General features: G+C 45.5%; 1 protein-coding gene across 1 annotated transcript in view; it reads left to right on the plus strand.

Annotated features, from left to right (window-relative positions):
• The window catches only part of spock1 (SPARC (osteonectin), cwcv and kazal like domains proteoglycan 1), a 63,299-nt gene that overhangs the window by 29,743 nt on the left and 10,792 nt on the right, over window positions 1-22,764 (plus strand). Inside the window, exons 5-8 of the mRNA XM_029847395.1 lie at window positions 5,221-5,298; window positions 15,497-15,611; window positions 17,076-17,208; window positions 21,295-21,415. Coding sequence (XP_029703255.1) covers window positions 5,221-5,298; window positions 15,497-15,611; window positions 17,076-17,208; window positions 21,295-21,415 — 447 coding nt within the window. The remainder of the gene's footprint in view (window positions 1-5,220; window positions 5,299-15,496; window positions 15,612-17,075; window positions 17,209-21,294; window positions 21,416-22,764) is intronic.

Below are 22,764 nucleotides of genomic sequence, written 5' to 3' on the forward strand. Positions count from 1 at the left end.
ATGTTGGGGAAATGTCACTGTTAATGGGTGAAGTAGCAGTCAGACAACGGTTCCGCATGTTAGGCCAAACTCAAATCTGGATCTGGGATTCAATCCCTTGACCCATATGAGATGGCTGAAACAAATGTTTGGTACAACTAACATGCACAGTCATGTGCAGTGAAATGTCTCCTGGCTGCGCTTAGCCTGACCTAGCAAAAAAAAACCATCTGGCATCTAGTGGCCAGTCTCTGTTTCTATTCCTAAACCATTTTGCTGATCAGATATCTTCCTCCTCTCGGTCTGAACCTCTGCCAAAGATGGCGGGACCAGTCCTGGTCTGCAGCCCTGTCCACTCTCTGCCACTTGGTGTCCTGAGCCCTCGCCACGCCAGGAGGTGATGATCTGGGACAGGACGTGTTCCACGCCACCGCTGTAGGAGGTCATCTGGTGGCTTGTACGGGTGACCTCTGGTCTTCTTGGGCTGGGTCTAATTGCGTGCAGTTCAGGTCAGGTCTTCAGTGATGTAGCACCGAGGTATCTAAGGCTGCTATCCAGTAACTTTCCTTCAGTACATCTTGAATGACCCGACACTGTTTGCAGGCGAAGCAAATGCCAGAAGGGAGACAGTCAGCCCAGACAGTAATAAGTCAGGGAAATCTTGACATTTACAGTTAGAGATGCCACTGAATCTAAAAATAAACAAATAAAGCGATATCATGGCACTTGTGGAGCAGATTGGATCAGACCAGGTCAGGCTCAAGATCAGGCATTCAGGAGGTTTAGAATCAGGGGCCGGGCTGAACTGTGTCAAGACAAATCCTCACAAAGACACAACTAGGTGTGTGCCAGTAGCATTTTCCTCCCCCTGGTTTCCTTTAAAAGTCAGTCTCTCTCCAGGAGTCTGTGTTAGTGAGATCACAAATGTCTGTTTGACCGCAAACTTTTCCTTTTATAATTCCCCGTGGAGAAGGTCAGTGGTTGTCGGCAAACTCGCCGGTTTAGAACAGTGTATTCGCAGACAACCAGCTGCTGCTTGAGCCCGGTGAGGAGCCCCTCAGCGTTTCTTTCTCTGCTCGGTCCCACACACGCTGTTCTGGGGAATGTTTATGATGTTTATACAAGGAGAATAAATGTAAGTTGAGCAAAAGCAGCAACAGAAAATCTGCAACAGTCACGATCAATTTGAGAAGAGGCACAAGAGAAAGATGCGTTGTGGAGTCGGGAGGGGGGGGGATAAGCATAGCGTTGAAAATTTGTGTTCAGTGAGGACAGACAGGCAGAGGAGAAAAGGTTTGCTGCTATTTTCAGGTGTGTTTTGATTTTTTTCATTACTAAAGATCTTTAAGGGAATGTTTAAACATTGGATTTTATATGTAATAAAAAATAAGATTGCTCCCTCAACTGAACAGCAACAGAAAAGCCAAAGATTTCCCTTATAATAATGATGAAAATGATGCATTTTAAAAAGCTCCTGTGCAATCAACCAAATCCAGATGTGACTCAGTGGACCTACAGTATGTGGACGCGGGAGTGAGCTGGAGAACAACGAGAAGGAGTCTGGGTGACATTTAAAACGTTCCTCCCAGTTTCTGGAAATGTTTGACCTCAATAAACCCGCTGATCTATCAAATTAACCACCTCTGCCTGGCTTTTACCAGCAAATCTATATTTGACAGCAGGTAAAACGTTGGAACTTTTTTTGTATTTTAAGCTTTGAACATGTTTTAACCCTCTCAAATGATGCGGCCAACAGCATCTTAAGGTGTCTAGTTGGACTTACCGTTTCCATCTGCAATATTTCCAGAGTTTGCAAAGTGGGCCTGCAAAGACCTCTAAACAAGAGCACAGAGGCTGAGATGAGACGGAGTCCGCGGCGGCTGATAACAGCTGTTCAGCGCCCATGATGTTGGGATCAGCATTTCCTTTTATTCTCGCGTGTTGTATAAAGGCTTTGCCCAGATGATTTGTGAGACCGTGATTGCGATGTATTATCCAGAGAACAGCATGAAAAGCAGGATTACAAATGGCAGCCAGCCTCACTATCACAACCAGTCCAGAGCAGCACAGGAGAGTCAAACTGGCGCGGAGACGCAACGAAACAGGACGACGACGCACAATACAGGCCACTATTTTAATTCCAAGTGTTTACTCTTGCTGTCTGTTTGCTTAATAAGATAACATATTGGGAAAAGTGGTTGCTATGGGAGCGGCTCTGGCAGTGGGAACAGAAGTCATTTGTGATGTGCTCGGTTTTGGCAGGGACGACCACAAACAAAGGCTTGGAAATCTGGAGCTTCCAAATTGCCAATCAGGCTGATTAAACGTGACATTGTGTTTCCCCAGCAGAGTGCTCATCATTGTTGTACAGCTCATCAGCTATTTCTCAGACTCGCTCAGCCGCCGCGTCTCTGAAGATCCGCTGTCTGCCCGCTCTCATTTTTCACCACTTCATCTTTAATCTCCCTTAACTCCGTCACCGCTTCTCAACGCATCTACACATAACCATCGCGGATCTGCGTCCGGAGACAAAAGAAAAACAGATCAGAGCGGAAGTGGACAGCAAACAACACCTCGGGGTCTCAACGTGAAATAAAGAGCAGCCTAAGCTGAACTCTTCATCACAAAAATGAGTCAGGCGTTCGGCTCAGTTAATATCTTTTGGCTTTCAGACGGCCGAATGTTCACTCTCAGGTCTGAAGGCTTAAAAACACAAACACATGCTGCAATATTGATTTCAGGCCACAAATTAGCCAATAACACAAGCCTGCTGCAACTCTGCAGACAAATGGTGTCAGAGAAGCCTCTGCAGCAGCGCCCCGTCTGATTGGACGCTGGGTTTTGCTCATCTGCTAGCGTGGCGTTGAATGCTATCTCAGTGGAATGACTTTGTTTTTATTTTTATAGGCGGGCTTCATGACAGAAAGGGCAAAAAGCACTTATTTGCACTCTTTGGACAGAGTGTTAATTACCAAGCGCTCCCAATATCTCCATCACACACACTTACGGACACAGTAATATTTATTTGTAGCTAAAAAAACAAAAAGCAACACCATTTCTGGATGGATGAGACTTCCAGACAGACAAAAAGTAACTGTTATTGCTGAATATCTGTGTTAGTGAGGACAGGGCCACAGAGAGGACAAATGCCGGTCGGCAGCCTACTGGGAATTGACCTTGTCCTGGAAAGCTGAGCCAGAACCAACAGCTAACTCAAAGCAGGGGGAAGCTGTGAATCAATGGGCTGCAGTGTGAGCGCTGCTGAACAGGCTGTTTTCAAGGGGAGACCCTGAACACAACAATAGATCAAACGCTGTGTGTGTCTGGGCGTGTGTGCAATTGCTCATGTGTGTTTTCGCTCCCTGTAATAAATGGAGCGTCCAGCGTGGATCCCAAATTGGGGTTAATGTAATTCACAGGGTGGGAGCAGACAGCGTTTGTTTTTGAGAGCAACGGCGGCATCAGGGACTCTCGAGGGAGCGGAAAAACAAAGATATGCAGTCCGCCGAGAGCGATGGTTCGCAGAGGAGATGTCTCAAAGAGAAGAGGGTCCTGTAATAATGAGCAGAGCAGAGCAGCACAGTAATGAACAGCTGCATTTCATCCCGCTGAGACTAATAAGGACAAATGCAGTTAAACAGGTTGGAGGAACAGCAGTTTGTTGTGAATGGAGGCAGATTCCTGGCTTTGACCTGGCAGATCTCTGAAACAGTTTGATAATAGACCAATACGTTTCAGTGGACATTATAGAGATCTCTAAAGAATCCGATCAGAGCCAGAGTAAACATGGCGCTCTGCACTATCATCCTGGGAATCCATTCTCCTGGCTTCGACCTGCACCGCCACAGGCTGCTGGATGTTTTCATCTCTCCAGACGGGGAAGATTGTGCTGTTGTCGCTGTGTAAATATCACTCTTTTTCACTCGTGGGGGTGGGGGTGTTCTTTCGCTTACACACCCGTCGTCATCGCCTCCCACCTCCGCTCTGGAGCTTCTGCTGCTGCACTCAGACGTGAGTCTCACCTGGGGATTCATCTTCGCCGAACGTTTGTTCTCGCACTGAATGTCTCCATGACCTCGCATGCAAACGTAAAACAAACGTAGAACCAAAACGGCTCTTCATTTTATCCACATTTGGGCCCCTTTTGACCCGCCCTGAGCCTTCTCACACTCTTGATAAACCCACGACACGGGCTCAAGGAAGGCAGCACCGTTACATAATATAGGAAACTAATTTCTCTCTCCTCCACACCCACTCACACCATCACTTTTCTAGGCCGTCAGCGGCCAGTCCTCAAAAATCTTGCCTGGTAATAAAATCAGGAGATGGATGAGTCTGAGAGTTAATCATCTCAGGGTGTTAATGTCACAGCCTACAGACAGACGTGACGGATGTCCTGTGCGTCAGTGTTTGGCCCCTCTGCTGCCGTCCTCCAGGCTCGGCCACCACTGGCCGGCGTCCATGTTGCTGCAGCAGCAGGAGGATGCTGAAGTACTTTCTTCACCTGGATGGGACATTACTTTGGCTCCTTGCTTTCATTTCAAGCCATTAGTTGCTTGTTTTTCCTGCCAGGAAAATGGAATCAAGTTTAGCAAAGCACAAACAATAAATCTAGAGGCAAAAGTGACTTTTTACACCATCTAAAGTTACAGCAGGGTGACCGGATTTGAGTTTGTGTAAAAGAGGACCGTTCAAGGGGGAAGGGAGGGTGGGCGTGGCTACGTTGGGAACGACCCAGGCATCGCTCTATAAATGTACACTTGCTTGTGGCTCTACTAGATCAAAGTCCCAGATGATTTTGAAATTCTGCCCAGATACATTTTTAGGTCTTACAGAGAGGACATGTCCAGGAAGTACGGTCACCCTAGTTATAGTTCAGCTGCAAACCTTTTATTTTATCTTCCTTCATTTCTGCTGTGTATCCATGTTTACTGTAATAATTTATGCAAACTTTTTGGCATAGCTGTTTGCACATTTGAAGAAAGACCATGTTTATTTACTTTTAAGAGGCTAAGGTTGGTTTGGCTGAATTCCTACGCTGCTGATCTAGTTTAGCCTAGCTTGTTGCTAGTTTAGTTTGGCACCAAAGGAAAAAGGAATTCATGACGCCACTTATTTTGATCGATTTAGATGTATTATAACCAGCATCTTCATTGCTTGTACAGAAAACAAATGATACTAGTCAACAAGTTGGAATTTCCTATTTAATTTTAACACCAAATTTATTCTATTTCTGTTCAGAAGAGGAAGCTGAACCTGGCAGAACTGGACACCCAGGAGCAGCTCACTCCAGCTCTACCAAGAAGACAGCACAAGATGGTGAGTTCAGGAAATTCTCAGTGGCTGGAGCTGAGCGTCGGCTCATTCTGTCTGATTTGACTAATCTCATGCAGCTCTGATAAACTGTGACCCGAGTGTTGATCTGCAAACAGCAGGATTTGCCACCAGATCAGAGGAGATTATCAATCTTAGCGTGAATTTAATTTCTGACACCACACGATGTTCTCTGGGAATTACATCGCAGCTTCTGTTGTTCTGCACCGCAGTCTGGGCTGCAAATCCCATGAAACAGTGGGAGTAATGCAGCAGCCTTTGGTGCATCGCGCCCTCCAATCTGTCTCAGGTTGTCTGCAGAGGTGCCTGTGTGGAGGAGATAACCAGGCTCCGTCATCTGGAGCAGATACACCCGAGCTGACGTGAATTCAGGCAGCTCCCTGGAGTCTGCATGCTTAATGGGCACTTTTTTTCCAACACGTCAATGTGTTTAGTGCTTATATTTTATGCATGGGTTTACCAACAGTTATGGAGTCACAATTAATTTGCCAAGTAATAAACTAGTACGGGAAAATTCTAAAACTGAGCGATCAGTGTGGGATGATATGGTTTGTAAACACAAAGCTAATACCCTGAGCACGCTACTTATGTCCTCTTTAATAAACACAGGGCAGGTTACTGTGCACCCCCAAAATAAATAAAACAGTCTCCTAATGTTCCAGCAAAACTCCATAGTGCACTTTCAGTGGCAAAAGTTGGGAAATGGAAGATGAAGGGGTAACCAATCAGTAAATTAAATGAGATTTGGAATGTGACCAATGCGCTCTTTGTCGCGCGGTAATTTCAAAAGTAATTACACGTGTTTGGATTTAATCTAGCGGGAGATAAACCCCACGCTGACATACAGTACTCTACCGCATCAAAGCTGGGGATAAATCTACAAAATGATCTGTGGCCGTATTGCGGATGTGGCTCATTTTCTTTGGCGATATTCATCCTGAATAACAAGCAGATGGTGGTGTTCCCGAGTCACTTCAAAACAGACGCTGGGATCCACAGTGAAGATTTCATCATGTTACCTTCCCCTCTAAGGTCTGAAGTCTTTGTCCACTGCTGCACTGAAATATTTACTGACCCCAAAAAAACAAACGTGTTGTTGTTGCCCCCCCCCCCCCCCCCCCCCCCCCCCCATGTGTTGCATGTGTAATGAAACCAGTTAAAGCGTGAAGCGAAAGGTTAAAGTAAAGGATTGAATTATTGCAGTTAATAAAGAAAATGGGGTATTTTATTGCGTGCTGTAGCCAGCAGATACAAGCAGGGGAGGCTACAGAGGACAGGAGGCTGTGTTTATGCTCTCTCACTCTCTCACACACGTGCACATGTTCTCTCACAAGTCACCTGCAGATTGATGAATGCCTCAATCTGAAGGTGCTTTCACACCTTCTTGCTCCAGAACACCATCTGCCACCTGGAGCCTTCCCCCTAGAGCTGCTTTCCTGCAGGACAGCATTTCTGGCTGCATTCACCAATGAACTAGTCACCAAGAGGGAAATGTGTGTTTTAACTGTTAAGTATATATGAAATGCCAACCTTCATCCATGGCTGCGGGCGGCCGGCTGGAGCAACGTGTGCTGCAGCTGATTGTCCCCAGGACGCTGACAGAGACCTGAACATTTTCCTCATTCAGCCGATGAGCTCCCTGGACTCTAGTGCTGGTCTGAGTGTTGTCGAGCAGCCCAACACTTACAGGATGACAGTCTTTGCACTGGATTTTGGTGCACTGTGTTTATGACTAAAAGTGACTTGAGTTTTGCACCAGGATAGTCAAAGGAGACCGGTTCCGTTAGGTGGCGACTGTAGAAACCCTCACTTTTACACTGCTCTTCTGCAAGTGGACCAAACCAGCATGGCAACATCACGCAGTCACACCAGCTGAGGCTGATGGCAGCAGCGTCCAACACGAGAGGATGCAGAAGAAGAAAACAGGCTCATCGATTGGCCTGGACTGAAACCAGAACTGTCTCCCCTTCAGATGGATTGTTCATCTCAAACACGCAATAATCCTCTGAGCATAAATCGATAAGCGCCTGCACTGCCTCGCTACTCCACATCCGCTCAATATTTTAGGGCTTTTTCCTGCCTTTAGTCTGTGTTTTTAAAATTGTTACATCAATTTCTCTAATTGGTTTATATCATGTCTTTGGTTCTCTTCAGGTTGGTCTGTTTGAGTTCACACTGTGAGTAACTGCACTAGGGTTCACCTGCAAGTGGACCAGTTCTCTTACTTTGCACCACATTGCAGGCGAGCGTTGACACCCGCTCAAACAACACGGACTCTCCCAGGAAACTAACAGCGGTCTATTTAAAGTGAACCAAACAGCTCTGAAGGAAAAGCCTCCTCACTTTAGCTTCAGCTGGACTTCGATATTCACAATTCCAAACCAAAAGAGTTTCCATTTCCTGTTGCTTCCATGCAATAATGCCAAGAACAGGATTGAGACGACAGTTCGCAGAAGAGATGAAAAGCCAAGCCTGTGGCTTATGATAGTGGGGAATGGATACACACACATACACACACTGTAACATCAACAGTCACAAACGGCTGTCACAATTAGACTGAATAAGACTTTTACAGTCGACCTGTGGTGTGTGTGTCTTACCCATACTGATTTGTGATATTGCATAAATTTAATATAAAACAGTAAAATCGATGAAACATCAGCAATGGTGCGTTTCATACCCTTGACTTTATAATAAATGACGGGGGTGCATAAGTAAAAATGCAATGTTGGAATGAAAAGAAAGTTTGAAACGAAGAAAACTGCTTGAATAAAATACATGCACGCCATCTTCTTTGGACTTTGGACTCCATCTTCTCTTTTATGTGTGGGTGGATTTGATAGAGCAGGGCTGCGGCTTTCTGTTTGGCTTTTCGACCTCAGAGGGCAGCGAATTCCAGGACAGCTTCACTCATTCCATTAAACGGTAGAACGCCTCCTGCTGTGCGTGTGTGTGTGTGTGTGTGTGCGTGTGTGTGTGGGTGTGTGTGTGTGTGTGTGTGTGTGTGTGTCACGATGAGGATTAGAGAAGCAACAGTAAACACCTCAGAAAAGACCTAAAAAAGTGGAGTTTTCAGGTTTACTGTGCGAGTGAGAAACACCAGATAAACTCAGACTGAATAAAAGTGCTTCCTGAGCTGACAGCCACAACGGAGATCTCTGTTGGGAGCTTAAGGCTTCAACTGAGTGAATATGACCTTTGGAGGTTCCCCCAAAACCAGCATGATCAAATGAAGGAAAAAATAGTTTGCAAAAAGGGATCAAGAGTTCCACGAGTGAATGTTGAGCTGTTGTTTCAACATCTGGCATTCAGCAGATGTGACACTTTAATCACAGTCGCCAAAAGGACAAAGACACTTTTATATGATCTAATTCTAGTTGAGCATCTGTGGGACTTGCTGAATAAAGTCTGATCAGTGGAGACAAGACCTCTGCGAATGCAATACCAGAGCGCGCCTCCAGGGGGGGCGCTGGAGTACATTTCTCGGTGGTGGGGGACACGAATGGCAGCAAAAAGGAGGACCAACACAATCTTAGACATGTTATAATGATATGCCTGGTCGTTCTATGTGTTAGCAGAACTGGCTGCAGGAGGCAGCTCGGCACCGTGTTCTCCTGGGTTACAATTAGTGTTGGTTCATCCAAAATTCACCATGAAGCAGGAATCGTCTGTTCCAAAACTGTATAAAAAGAATCAAGGCACTATCCTGAAGCTAAGCAACAAAGATCGGCGTAATCACGGTCAAATGTTGCTTCTCAGTGTTGAGGAACGAGGACACGTATTCAGTCAGATGTGTCTGGATCAGACCCAGAGTTTTAGCTAATACAAATCCAGATTCTTGTGGTGGCCTCAGGATTCCTGCAGAATTGAAAGCTGTGGTGAACTGCCGCGTGTCCAGTGAAGGCAGCATGACGGCTGTTATTAGTTTCCTCTTCCTACTTTGTGAGGAGGAACCAAGCTCAAGCATCTCTGAGGGTGCATTTATCCTCCACCAAAACCACTTCATGCGTTTCATTGCACGGCTGTTATGAGAGTAAATGCCTTTGAAGCTTATGCAGGTTTAATTTGCACTGTTACCATTAGCAACCTCTGCTTGTAATGACCGTCCCCTCGTTTGGGCGTGTTGTCCTTCAACGCCTCTCTGCTTTCTTCCTTTGAAGCTCTTTCCAAAGTCTCTCTCATAATATGCTTTTTTTTATTTAAAAGATATTTTTGCTGTGAGCAACAGCTCCACAAATCATCCTCTTAAAGGTGTGAGAGAGTGTGTGTGTGTGTGTGTGTGTGTGTGTGAGTGTGTGACAGTGATGGAGTGTATAGGGGGTAATCGATGGCGTCTCTCTGCAGATTATTCTCTCCACTAAAACTCTGTGAGCTCTGAATCATCCAGTATATTTCCCCGACTCCTCCGTCGCATCCACAATCATAAGATTTGCCCATTGTTAATAATTAATTTTATGGGTGTTGGATCCTCCTCCCAGAGGCCTCTTTGTGCCTTCCCTCCATCATTCTTCCCTGTCATCCCTCACTCCAGCGCTCTTCTCAGGCCGGAGCCTCGAGCCATGGAGCGTTCCCAAAGCTGAGCAGGGATCAGCTGATCTCCTCCTGATCTCTTTGTCTCTTCTTTTCTCCTGAGCGCTCCCACAGGTAAAACACCTGTTTCATTTGTATATCAAAGATGCTCATTCTTCTAATTGCAGGTGAGAAATTGTCCTCTGGGAGCGATAGTTGGGGATTATTTAATTTCAGAGGTGTTTATTTGCTGTGCGGAGCGATCTAGTGCGAGAAAGACAAAGAAATACACAAACACAGACCCCCAAAATCCCCCCGTTGACCTCCGTCCAGCTCAAGAGAGCTTGAATTAAGGTCGCTTTTAAACTTTGACAGGGCTTGTTTTGCGACGTGCCCTCTATTGGATTCTGGCTATCTTTATTATCCAATCACGGCACTCCATTCTGGCCTGTGTCCAATGTTAGAGGACACAGGCAGAATCTCCTCTGGCTGCTTCTTCCTGCCTCTTGAGTAACACCGAGAGCACAGAGGGCGGATGGAGGGAGAAAATGTATTTTACGGCCTCCTGTCAGTAGAATTTTATAGTTTGGGGGGGTCTCTATGTCTTTGTTCCTCTGCAGAGTTTAAAGAGCTGGAAGCTGTTCAGCAGAAACCTTTTAGACAATAGGTCCATCACGTCCAGTCGTCCTCATAATCGTGTCATAGACCGACACTAACAAAGGAATACACTTGGAATTGATCAATTATGCCAAACAGAATCTGTTAATAACAGCATTGAACAGACATTTTAATATTATTGTGAATCCATACTAAGTAATTCCATATTTTCCACCAATGGAAGACAATAATAACGACAGATGGGACTGCAGACAGACAGATATATTTGAAGATAATCCTCCGGAGTCTGTCGTTCCAGCTCTGCCTTTCCAGCCTCCTCCGCCTGACTGTAGGTCCCACAGCTGCCGCCAACTTGGTGGAAGAAAAGGATGGAGGAGAGTGGAAGAAGTCAATATATGACTGACCTTAATTCCTCCTGTGGGGACCGGAGCAGCGCCGCAACTGTAGTAACAATGAGGGCAGAATAGTGATAGCACTGCTCTGGCACTCCTCCCATAGCCCCATCCTGGTCCTCCAGCTCCCTTCGCTGCTCAGCTGCTGAATATGGTTTCAGTTTCTCCTAAATCCTGCATTTGTCTCTGTACACATCATACATCTATAGTGATCTACGGCCAATGTGGATCGCAGTCCTGCTCAAGGTTTCTTCCTGTTAATTGGAAAGGTTTCCTTGCCACTGTTGCTTGCCGGGGGCCAGGCTCTGGGTTTTGATTATAACAGACACTATATAAGTAAAGACGACCTGATTTTGAGGTGCCTGCATGATGGTGCTCCTGCTCTTCCTTCAGATGATCCTTTTTATGCCTTTTAAGATGCTGCAAACATTTTATTTTAAACTTTTCATTCATGCATGTGCTGTTCTTCCCATCACAAAGTTTTATTTGTCTCCCACACACTCCGTGGTGAAGAGTAGTTAGATAACAGCTTCCAGGCTGTGAAACACATACCTGCTACCACAACACCAGATCTGTTTGGAGGATAGGTTTTTAAAAATCATTTACTTTTCACGTCCAATTCTGAAACTGTGTACATTGTGCCGGTGATAAAAGTGCACGGAAACACTAGGGCTAGGCTGAAAGCAAAGCTTTAAAAAGGTAAAGCTAACACACCCAGCAAATGTGATTGGAAGCAGACGACTGAACATGGAGAAAACGTCCCAAATGCACCAAAGTAAAGTGGACAGAAAGTATTCTGTGTGCACACTGTCGGTTTATGTGTTGCTAACTTGCTGTCTTACTCTTGAGAGTCTCACTCATAAATCTACCTGAAAGGGTCCACGTTAGCAGAGGTGACATGATTTCAACAATAAATGGATTACACTCCCCTCCATGGCTACTGGGACAAACAATAGTCCCGTTAAACAAGCTAGCGATGGGTGTAGCTCGACTCAGCGGTCCATGCGACCACTGCTCCACCATGTCTACAGTAACCAGGAGCAGAAAGAAGGGATAAGTGATTAAAATGGTGGAGATCCAAAATGCAGAACGCTTTTGATCAATGTATAATATTTTATTCCCCGTAGGACTTTTAAGTGTGTGTGAGACAACAGGCTCAGTCAGCCATTTTGAGGCTTTCGTACAGTGTCCTTCTCCTTATACCTGTCCGCTACCTTGCTCAAAGACCGGTAACCTAGCACCCATGGGTCATTAGGCAGCCTTATTCATGTCCATCTCTAACACCGGCTGGGCTTTCTCTCCACTGCAGTGTCATGTGAGAATATAAAGATTTACCAGCCTTTTCAGCGACCTGCAGTTCACCGCCGCGGTTTTCCTCTGAAGGAAATATCCCAGGAGGTCAGTCAGATCTTCACACGGATCCTTCACACTCCGCTGACGGCATTTTAACAGCGACAGTCAACCTCATTCATCTGCATTACAATCAATGGCTTTTTAGAGATTTGAGAGTGAAAGGGAGTTTCTTTTCGGTTCACGGCCATGAATGGATGTTCGGTGAAACGCACCAAGTTTCATTACTAGTGCAAGTTATTCGCACAGAGATGAGGGTAAGGTTGGGAAGAGATGTGGGAGAGAACAGAAGGAGGTGACAGAGGTGGGAAAAAGAAGTGACGAGAGTTTGCTGCAGTGCTGAAACATTTCAATTGATTAGCTGCTTTAGCTTCACCCAGGCTTTAAATAGATGGATAAAACCCTCTTTACCCCACACTCCTCCATTTACCACCTTTCCTTGCGTTCTCCTCCCGTCTTCGCCCTGTCTTTGTCTTTTCTCTCACTCCTCTCACCTTTTTTCCCCCACCTCGCTCCCATAGGTGCCATAAATATTCATATCACCTGAGCTGCAAATGGCTTCTCATTCAGAGCGTCATTGTCCCTGCAAATTAATGTCTTGACTGTTTACGAACAAACGTTATCTGTGTAATCATCTGCATGTCGTTCTTTGTATATTAATGTGCGTGTGGGTGTGGGTGGGTGTGTGTGGGTGTGTGTGCGCGTTCGAATAAACAGGACTTACTCATTTACTACATTTGTGTGTGTGTGTTTGCTTTCCAATTTGTCTCAAAGTGGAGGTCACGAGCTAATCCCGAATTGTCCTCCAGGCCACTGTTAACCAGATAGGAGCTTCAATTTAGCCCTCCCCTCCCCCGCTGCTCCATCCCTTCGCCTCTCATTTCCTCATAGAGATAAAGTCGTTTTGCAGCAAAGTCCCATAAGATGGATTTCCTCCAGCGCTGATAGATGGAGGTGTGGACATGCCAAAGTAAGCAGGCAATAGGAAGACGGATTGGAGCAGACAGCTATCAGGAAGGAGGGCCGGCGCAACGTAACGGGGGGCATATAAGAGTGCAGGCGATGTAGGTAAAGTAGAGAAACAAGTCGCTTGTTGGTGACGGATCGGCGCTGCATGCTATCAGTCTCCTCGTGCCTCTGCTGTGCGTGTTCTTACAGTTCATTGATTAAAAAAAACAGCTCTCCAAATCCTCTTGAAGGGCCAGGCACATTCACGTCGTCTAGCGGAAAGGTTTAGATCTTCAGTCTTTCAAAGCGGCGCTCGTGAAGGTTACGGCTGTAATGTTACCCGAGGCGGGAAAATGTGTGTATCAGTAACAGGACTGGCACACACACTGGCATGTAAAGCTGAATACTGGAGGGTCTTACATCAGACACCAGCTGCGCTTTAAACACGACCCACGAGGTCAAGGCCACTCGAGTTTTATGTTAGCAGCCACATGCTAATGCCTTGAACATGCAGTGCTTTGATCCAAACACTCAGCGCTAATTAGTTTAGCTTATGAAATCATTTTTGTTTGAAGAGCAGATATTCAGGAAGGGCCTGTGCTCTCTGAATATGAGCCAAAGCAAATGTTTTCTGTGTTTCTTCCATGCGTTCACCATATAGACGTGTCTCTTATTTTATATTTGTTGCTAAGGAGGCTAACCCGTTAATTTAAGGTTGAGCGGCAGGGTTAGACCCTCCCAACAGGTCATTTCAGTGCAGAAATAATTGCAAACCAGTCCGAGTTACACCTGCTCAGCCTGAGTGTTTGTGCGCTTGCTGGATTGTATCTAGGATTGACCCTGATACCAGTCAACGTTCCTTGTGAGGTGAAAAGATATAAAAATGTCAGAGCCCAGAGAATCTTCACTAAGACAGCCTGCCACTATGACTTTGGAGATTATTCCTCCCGCCTACACACATCCGCATTAAATATTCATCGCAAACGTACGGTTGAACTTGGCCGCATATACGCTAATATTAGCATACATCATGTCACTCCACGCTAACCTTTTCTTGCTTTAGTGATCTGTTGAGTAGTTTCCTTCAGTCGTATTTCTAAAGGTCGCTGCCTTCATCCAGCCCATTTCCACCAATGCAATCGCTGTGTTTCTTACCAGATCTCACATTAACTCCTCGTTGGTGTACTGAGAGCCCTCACAGGCTGTCAGCACTCTCCTGTCTGCTTCACAGCAGAGTTGCTCTCACAGATTCTTGATGGCACTTAAACTACATTTCCCAGGGCTCACTTCACCACATGCTCCCACAGCCATTACATAATGCTCACTTTTTTGGGTTTTTTTTGGTGTAATGCCACATGCGTGTAATGCCACATGCGTGTCAAACTATTCTATATGCCTCCTTATCTTTGAGTGTTAGCAGCACAGCAGTGCTCTCTTAAGCACAACTGTCTCATAGAAGAACATCACAATGATCACAGGGCCAGTCTGGATGGGCGTTGGCCCTCAAAGGACTGTGTTACCCAGCCCTGCTGAAAGTAGTCGGGTTTTGGATTCCCACAGTTCAAAAACACAATTTTAGGTTGATTAGAGACTCTTAAATTGCTCCAGTGTGCGAGCATGACCCTGATCCACTGGGTGAATGGATTGTGGGATTACCATAAAGATTAAACGATGCCCCCCACCCCTCCGGGTTTAAGAACTCTCACTCCTGCTCTTAGTTTTAATTGATACCCTCCTGATCTACGTGGACGTTATCGTGCCCCTGTCTCCTGTCGTGGCACCAACATCCTCAGCCTCATTAAGCGCTCGGCTCACCCTCTCTTGGTTTTAGACCTGGCTGCCTCTCTTGTAAATTCACTGCTTCTCTTTCCTCTCCCTCACCTCTTGTGTGTTCTGCTTTACCCCTGCCTGTCACACGGACGTGGGGTCGCGTTGTTAACCTGCTGTGAAATGACACAACCCCCGGAGTCAATGAGCTGCTCGGATCTTTAGCCGCCCAGGACATCGGCCAGCTGCGGCCGGCTGCCGACCCTGTAACGCCACAGTGGAGCGAGATCAGGGAGACGAGGACGGTGTCGCTCAGGGAGAATAGTCCTCATTAAACAGCTAACCCTGCGGAACACCCGACAGTTTTTCCATCCTTTTTTTTAAAATACCGTTTGTCTTTTTTCTCCAGCTCATTATTTTTCTGCCCGCTTCAGTGACTGGAACCTTCAATCCGCCAGCAGGAGGAAAAAAAATAAAAAAGAGCAGCTTCTTGGTCCTTTCAATTTTATAATTGCCGCACAATAATTCTCAGCTCTCACATTCCATTTAAACAGCTTTTGCTTCTAAAAGACTCAACTTTGTTTCCGCCCTCTGTTTAGGCCCAGATGCCACCAAGGACCCCTGTCTAAAGGTGCGCTGCCCTGCTCACAGGGTCTGCATCAGCCATGACGTTCAAACAGCCATCTGCACCAACCGCAAGCAGCCAGCTCACAGGTAAGGACCAACTTTCATTTCGTTTGATGTCTTCATTTCTATGTGTTCCCTGTTCAGATGATTCAATATGCTCACTGTGTAAAGAAAGACCTGTAAGCCTGTTGCTCCATAAAGCCTAAATGTTTAATATTGAGTTAAACAACTGCTCATAGTTACAGGAGGCCCGTGCACAATATTCAAAAATGGAGGTTTAGCATCTGAACATCCTCGGAGATTCTCACTGATGTGGAAATAATAAATATCACTGCGATGAAATTGCTGCGTTTTCGCCACTTCTCGCGCCGTTCACCTGAGGCTTTGTTAACCAGTGTCCTCCCGGAGGACAAACACAGTCTGTGCTACTCTCCAGACATTTGCACCTTAAAGTCTTTATCATTACGTTAACTACAAAAACACAGACGAAGATTCTCTCTTTAGAAATATGGAATCTTTTCCTCATGCGTGTGGTTCACCTCTGTCCTGCGCGCAGGGGGCCATTGTACAGTCCGATCACGGACTGTCCTGATTAAAGTAAAGACGAGGCCCTCGGCTCCGGCCCAGAGATGCTTGGCTCTGAGATTAACGTGTGCAGCGTCCGTCCGCTCGGCTCCCTGGGTGGATTTTTTTTCCCCAAGCGCTTATGTCCAAGTACGTCCCCGGCCAGACGTGTACTTGACAACAGCTGAGGACGAACAAGGGAACCAGTGTTTGTGGGGACGCACCGATGGTCAAATACTGGGCGATACGACGCCAATTTTTAAGACAAGAAATTTGGACGATGGCTTTTTTTATTTGATTGCTGCATTTTTGTCGTTGTTTATTCCAGAGGAAAACAAAGAAATCATTGTAAAAATAAAAAACCCAAAACCTTAATTGTAAAGTTATTCAGCCCACCAACACTCTGTCTTTAGAGGACAAATTCAGTCATGCAAATGCATGAGGCAAACTTTTAATAACTTCTTCAGAAGAATTCCTTTTTCTCTCTCAACGTGTGAGCACTTGATGAATAAAATCTTAAACTATTGTTTACTCCCGCCAGTAAACAGCATCGGATCAATGGTAGCATTTAAATGTTTAATTGTGAGGATGTGGGGCCCTTGGGGAGATTATTTTGGTAAAAATGTTCTCAAGTTGATTCATTTTGTTGCCGTCTCATTAGCTGCTTCTTAAAAAGTCTGAGTGCTTTAATTTCTAGTGTGTCTTTGGTGAATCTGGAGGGTTTTTAGCGAGGCCACTTTGACAGGAAATTGCTGAGATCTGGATCAGACTTAATTAGACTCATTGTGGAAAAGCCTTTGATAGCTTAATCATGACTGTGTGCCAGCTGACCCTGACAAATACTCTGAGTGTTTTCTCGTTTAAGGAATTATGCAGGTCATGTAAACTCGACATGGAAAAGTTCTGGAGGTCAACAGTTTTGGGAAAGCTGTGGTTGTGTTTTTTCTCCACACATTAGTTTCTCCCCTTTTTATCTGTCTGTCTTAGTGTGAAACCCAGAAAAGGCAGCACAGGCCACAAACACAGACTGGAAGCAAGTGCTCATGGGAAATGTAGGCTGTGTTCGGCACTGCAGTCCAGCCCTGTGTGCGGATCTGACGGACACCCCTACTCCTCCAAGGTGAGGCTTCATTTCTCATCCATGTCTCTTCAAAATCCTCAAATTCCTCCTCTCTCTCTCTCTCTCTCTCTCTCTCCCTCATCCTCTCTGCGGTGGCTCAGCTCACAGTTGTTATCCATAATTCAGTGTGTTTTCAGTGATGAAAGCCTGGGCAGAATTGCTTTAAGAAATACAACAGTCCGTGCTGATTTGCAGAGTTGCATAATTTACAGTGTCAATACTTGAAATAGCAACTTCTCTTTGCCCTCACTAATAGTATTTATGTTATCCATAAATGTCACCTTTTCCCTCCTCCCTGCCTCCTTTCTCTGCACCCCCCCACTGGCCCCTCCCCTCACCTGTGCATTTGAAGTATATAAATAAGCAGGGATTTCTTTTCTCCAGTATTTGAACTCATCTCTGTGTTCACACTTTGTCCAGCAGCCAGTCTCCAGAGCTGTCCCGGAGGTTTGGCTCCTCCTTTATAGCGCCGCTCTCAGCGGTGCGTGAAATGTGCAGAGGTGGAAAACAGCCCCTCGGTCTGGACGGGTCACCCATCCATGCATCCACTTTAGATGCTACAGATGACACAGAATGTGGAGCGGGAGATAGCCAGAGTGCAGAGTAAACTCTGGTCCCCACCACAGATCTGCCGCTGTAGTTGATTAAACTCCCGGGGCTCTATCTCTCCCCCAGAGCTGGGGCTCCTGTCCCGGGTCACCGTCTAATCTGCTACCCAGCAGCCTCCTATTGCCTCCTATTTCCCATCCTGTCCACTTACTACGTACACTTTCATCCCACGGGAACTGTCAGTGTAAACAGAGGACACTTAGCGATGTGTTTTCATACGTAAAATCCAGAGACAAACAGGAAGCTGATGTAAACTCGACTGTTGGTGTTTTAAAAGCGTTTAAAAGGTGAAGCAGGCGAGGCCTCGCGGCAGCGCGCCCATTCATCTCACGACTGAGCAGGCTAGCTCTGCCAACCTCTGACCATAATTTTTGTGCCTCTGTCTATAAAATCGGACGGTCGATGTCATAAAACGGGGTCTTTGGTTGGTAATGGTCTAACTGGTAACAGCCTGTCAGGATATAAACCTTTGTGGATATACACCACAGCATTATAGGGACCTCCTGAAATGAGGGTTTGAGTGTCATCGGCAACTTGTCTGTTCCTGTGCGGACGCAAAGACCCAGTTGGTGCGACCAGCGAGTTGCACAGAATAAAAGCTCAGACCGGGCCGCGCTTGGGCGCTACTCAAAGATGCTGCGTTCCTGATTGCTGTGATGTAGCCGTCACATCTGTCTGCATCAAAACAAGAGGTGCTGGTAGAATAGAATTTAAATTACAGCGTCCGCCTGCCACAAAAGTAACAATAATACCGCATTTTTCAGAAGTCACTACTCAGAATGTTTCTGAGAAAAGTGGCGGTGCGGCGTTGTTTTGTGTCTGGTGGGGCTTGATTTTTATTGGGATAAAAGGGGCTTTTGTGTGACGCAGACGACAATTGGTGAGTCGGGTCTTTCAGAATCTTCCATGCTCTGTTCAAAGCTCAGCGTGAAGCGTTTTCCTTTTCTGGTTTCATTGCGTCCTGTTGGCGTTACCACACAGCTGTCAACCCGCCTCTGTCAGACGTCTGTGAAGAGACGCCGTTTGTCATTTTTGAGCGTTGAAAGAAAGTACGGTACATGTGTTCCTGCTCCGGTTCTTGTTGTTGCTGTATCATTGTTGCTGATGGGACAATCATTCCTTGCTCTGTCCTTTTATTCTTTATACAATCAAAAGGCGGGAACGATTTTTTAACCCTTGCGTGGTGTTCGGGTCTGTGGGACCCAGCTTGTGTTGTGCACCTGAATGGGTTAAATTTCACGTTCAAAGAAATAAAAGTCAGTAGTTTTGAAAAACCTTGCTTCACTTGTAAATTTGTTTCCACGCGTATCTTGATTTTAATTGATTTTCTTTATTATAAATGTGACCTAACAAAGGTAAAGAGCAAATGTTAACCATATATATTGTTTATACTGCTTGTAATTGGGATAAGGTAAACATCTGTTCAGTATTTTAACATAAAAGTCTTTGATTGTGAGGCATTAAAGCCACAAAATGCAACAGACCCACAAACGCTGGCCGAGTAACAACAATATGAACATTACACAAGGGTTAAATGTAGGTTAAACTGCGCAGGGAAGAATTGCCACAGTAACAATAATAAAGCAGGGGGGGAAAGGATTCATCAGAGGAAATGATGGCTTCTGGTTCTCTGACGACCATCCTGGTTCTGGTGGAACAACACTCATTTAGTTGGGGGGGGGGTTGGATTTGTGATGGCTCCCTGCGGTGCACCTTAAAGTGATCAGCAGTCTCAGGCTTACTAATGTTTTATTATTACATTACATGCCTGCCTCATCCGAACCACACACACGCTCCCACACACACACACACACACACATTCGATATCCTATTAAGAGGACAGTACTCGATACTCCTGAGAGGCTTCCAAGTCCATTACTCCCACCCCCTCTTAAATCATCCTCTCCTCTCTGTTTTTACTCCACCAAGTCAGGTGTTAAAACACTGTTCCATCAAAACCACATTAACCCCACGAGAGGAGCGAACATAAAGATTCATGGGCCCTCTCGGCCTGCCGACAGTGACTCGGCAAGGTCGTCCATCCTCAGGCTTGCTCTCTCTAATCCCTAATTCGATATGCTGAGATCAGAACAGAGCTCTGTTCCACTGTCAACAAATGTCATTAAGCGACATTAGAGGCACCATCAAAGGGGGGACAGGAAGAAAACCATTGTTTTGCGTTAGAGCCGAGGAAATCACACCGCTGGGAAGGTGATCATTCCCGCGCGTGGCAGGATCGATGTTTATGCACCGTCATGGTCCCCCCACCACACAGCATTGTCACCATCCAGCAAACAGAATTTACATAACTCATTTCAGTTTTCATTATGTTTCCAGGAAGGATCTTGTAATTGGATTTTCCTCCAAATAGCAACAATTTCTGCTGCACTTACCTGAAATGAGAAGCGTACTGTTAAATTACATGGAGAAGGAGTCCGTCGATCTTGCTCTTTGCATTGCCTCACAGTGGTACGGCAGCGAATAATAAAGTGTGTCTGTGCGTCTCAGGCTCTACTGGCGTGTAGCTGCATGGCTGCCTAATGGGCACAGCGGCTACACCAAGATAACCAAGCAAACTGGAAACAGGCATCAACATCTGCCCCCATGATCGGCTCGATAGACGAAGTTCAATATTTTGCTTAGCACCTTTCTAAATCACACAATTTAAAGCTGATGTTTAATTATATTCACCGATAAGAACATTTTGGTACATTTTGATACTATTATTAATACTGCTGTTACGGCCAATAACCCATATGTAAAACTGAAAATCATGCAAATTGAAGTGTAAGTGTGTACCGTCATTTACAATAAGGATCATGATCAGAATAGTCAATAAAATAAAATTCCTTGTCAAACTTGTCAGCTTGACACGCATGTGTCGCTCTGAATGTGTGAGGCTTGAGTCCTGTAGCTGTAGTGGACCCCCAACTAGCTGCCTTTGTTTTGGCCTGCTAGCTAATGTTACCAGCATTAGCGTTTGTTGATTCAGTCAGCCAGCGAAACTATTGAGATAACTAATAACGTCATCACGATAGATGCAGCCAATTACAGATGAAAGAGGAATCTCGCAAAGAAGATTCGAAGCAAACAGGAGATGGATAGATATAAACATTTTTCATGTTAAATGTTACAAAATGACAAACGTCAGCCAATACTGATATTAGGGCTGATATATTGTGCATCCCTAGTTGAAATCAAGTTGGCCTGGAATATGTTGCAAAATCTGAAAGCCACTCATCAAAAAAAATGACCACAGCCAGCAGAGGCCTGTTATTTTCACATGCCAGCTTAAGTGGTAGATCTGGTAGAAACCTGGTAGAAATGGTTGCTTTTATCAGTGTCAGAGCTGCGTTGTCCGGCACTAAAGAAAGAGGTGGTGCATTACAATTGAGAGCTACAACGAACCTGGTGTGTGATGCCCCGTGTGATGCGGTATGATGCTAATGTGTGATGTCCATCTGTGCTGTTTTACAGTGTAAGCTGGAGTTCCAGAGCTGCATTTCAGGAAAGTCCATCTCAGTGAAATGTGAGGGTCTGTGTCCCTGTTTACCTGGTCAGGAGCTCAGAAATGCAGCACCCAAAGCTGAGCGTGCTGGTGAGTACTGCCGTCCTCTTCACCAAGAAATGAACAGGCCTGGGCTTGGATCGGGCGACCGCATTTTATCTGTATTTTAGCCTTTTCACAAGTGATACCTGAAATTCGCCACCAATTTTCCTTGTGTGTTCATTCCGTCCCTTCCATCTCTCTCCCATCCTCATTTTATTTCCTTCCATTCTCCCCTCACACACACACACACACACCGCTGCCAGTTTTCTGACAGCTACAGGGAGCGGTGACAGAGTGAGTGTGTGTGTCGTTGTTTGTCACGAAAATGGGATTTGGGTGGATGGATGGAGGAATTCTGGAGGAGCAATGCAATCATAAGGAAAGCGATAGAGAAAAGGATGGATTGTTACCGTTATGGGCTTCCTCTCAACTGGGTGGAGGATGTAGGGGATAGTTTTACTTTGCCTTTAATTTATCTCTCCATCCAGTTAAGATATCAATTATTTGGGCATTCCGTAAACGACTCTGAACCTCTGCTGGGTGGCGATAATGCTGATTTCATGAATCGGCACATTCAGGGCGACTCGGTGATTTGCCCTCAGATTATTTATGAATACTATAAAGTGTGTGAAAGAGAGAAATGCAGTCACATCAGTCAAGATGAAAAATTTGAGGTGTGAGTGAATATTATGATTAGACCAATAGAGATAGAGTGCGTATTGATTTAAATGTTAAGAGTCAATAAATATAAAGACTTCACTACACAGGTTTTTTTTTTTAATGAGGCATATCCAGCTGTTGTCGAGAGGATCGGTGGGTTCACATGATATTATCTGTTCTCTTCACAGACGTAATGCAGAGTTTAGTGCACGCACATACGCACGCATGTTTGCAACATTAAAAAAAATCCTTTTTAAACGTTTCTTTGTTTGTCTTCATATAGCAGGAGCTTCAGCAGCTTCTGTTGTCTGCCTGCCTGATAGTCCCAGGTTCATGTTTGTGCACATGCACGCGTGTGTGAGCTGATGAGTGAAAGGTGGAAGGAAGAGAGCTGGTGGGACAGTTTCACCACTTTTACCAGTTAATTATTCCCTCATTTGGTTCCCAGAATGAATAGTTGATGAGTTTGTCTCTGCGTCTTTGACAGTCATCGTTCTTCCTGCACTGTTTCACCCACTTTCACCTAGTTTCAACTTTCCCCCTCTTTTATTCCTGGAACTTTTTCCTCATGAATCAGGTCTTTCCTTTCAGCACAGTGTCCTCAATCATTAGTCAGAAAAGTAGGGAACCCAGTGTGTGTGTGTGTGTGTGTGTGTGTGTGTGTGTGTGTGTGTGTGTGTGTGTCGAACTGGGAAACAGATGGATGCAGAAGTGTGATCAACACTCTGCATGTGTGT

The sequence above is a fragment of the Takifugu rubripes genome, chromosome 14 (genome assembly GCF_901000725.2).
Source record: "Takifugu rubripes chromosome 14, fTakRub1.2, whole genome shotgun sequence".
Classification (NCBI taxonomy): Eukaryota; Metazoa; Chordata; class Actinopteri; order Tetraodontiformes; family Tetraodontidae; genus Takifugu; species Takifugu rubripes.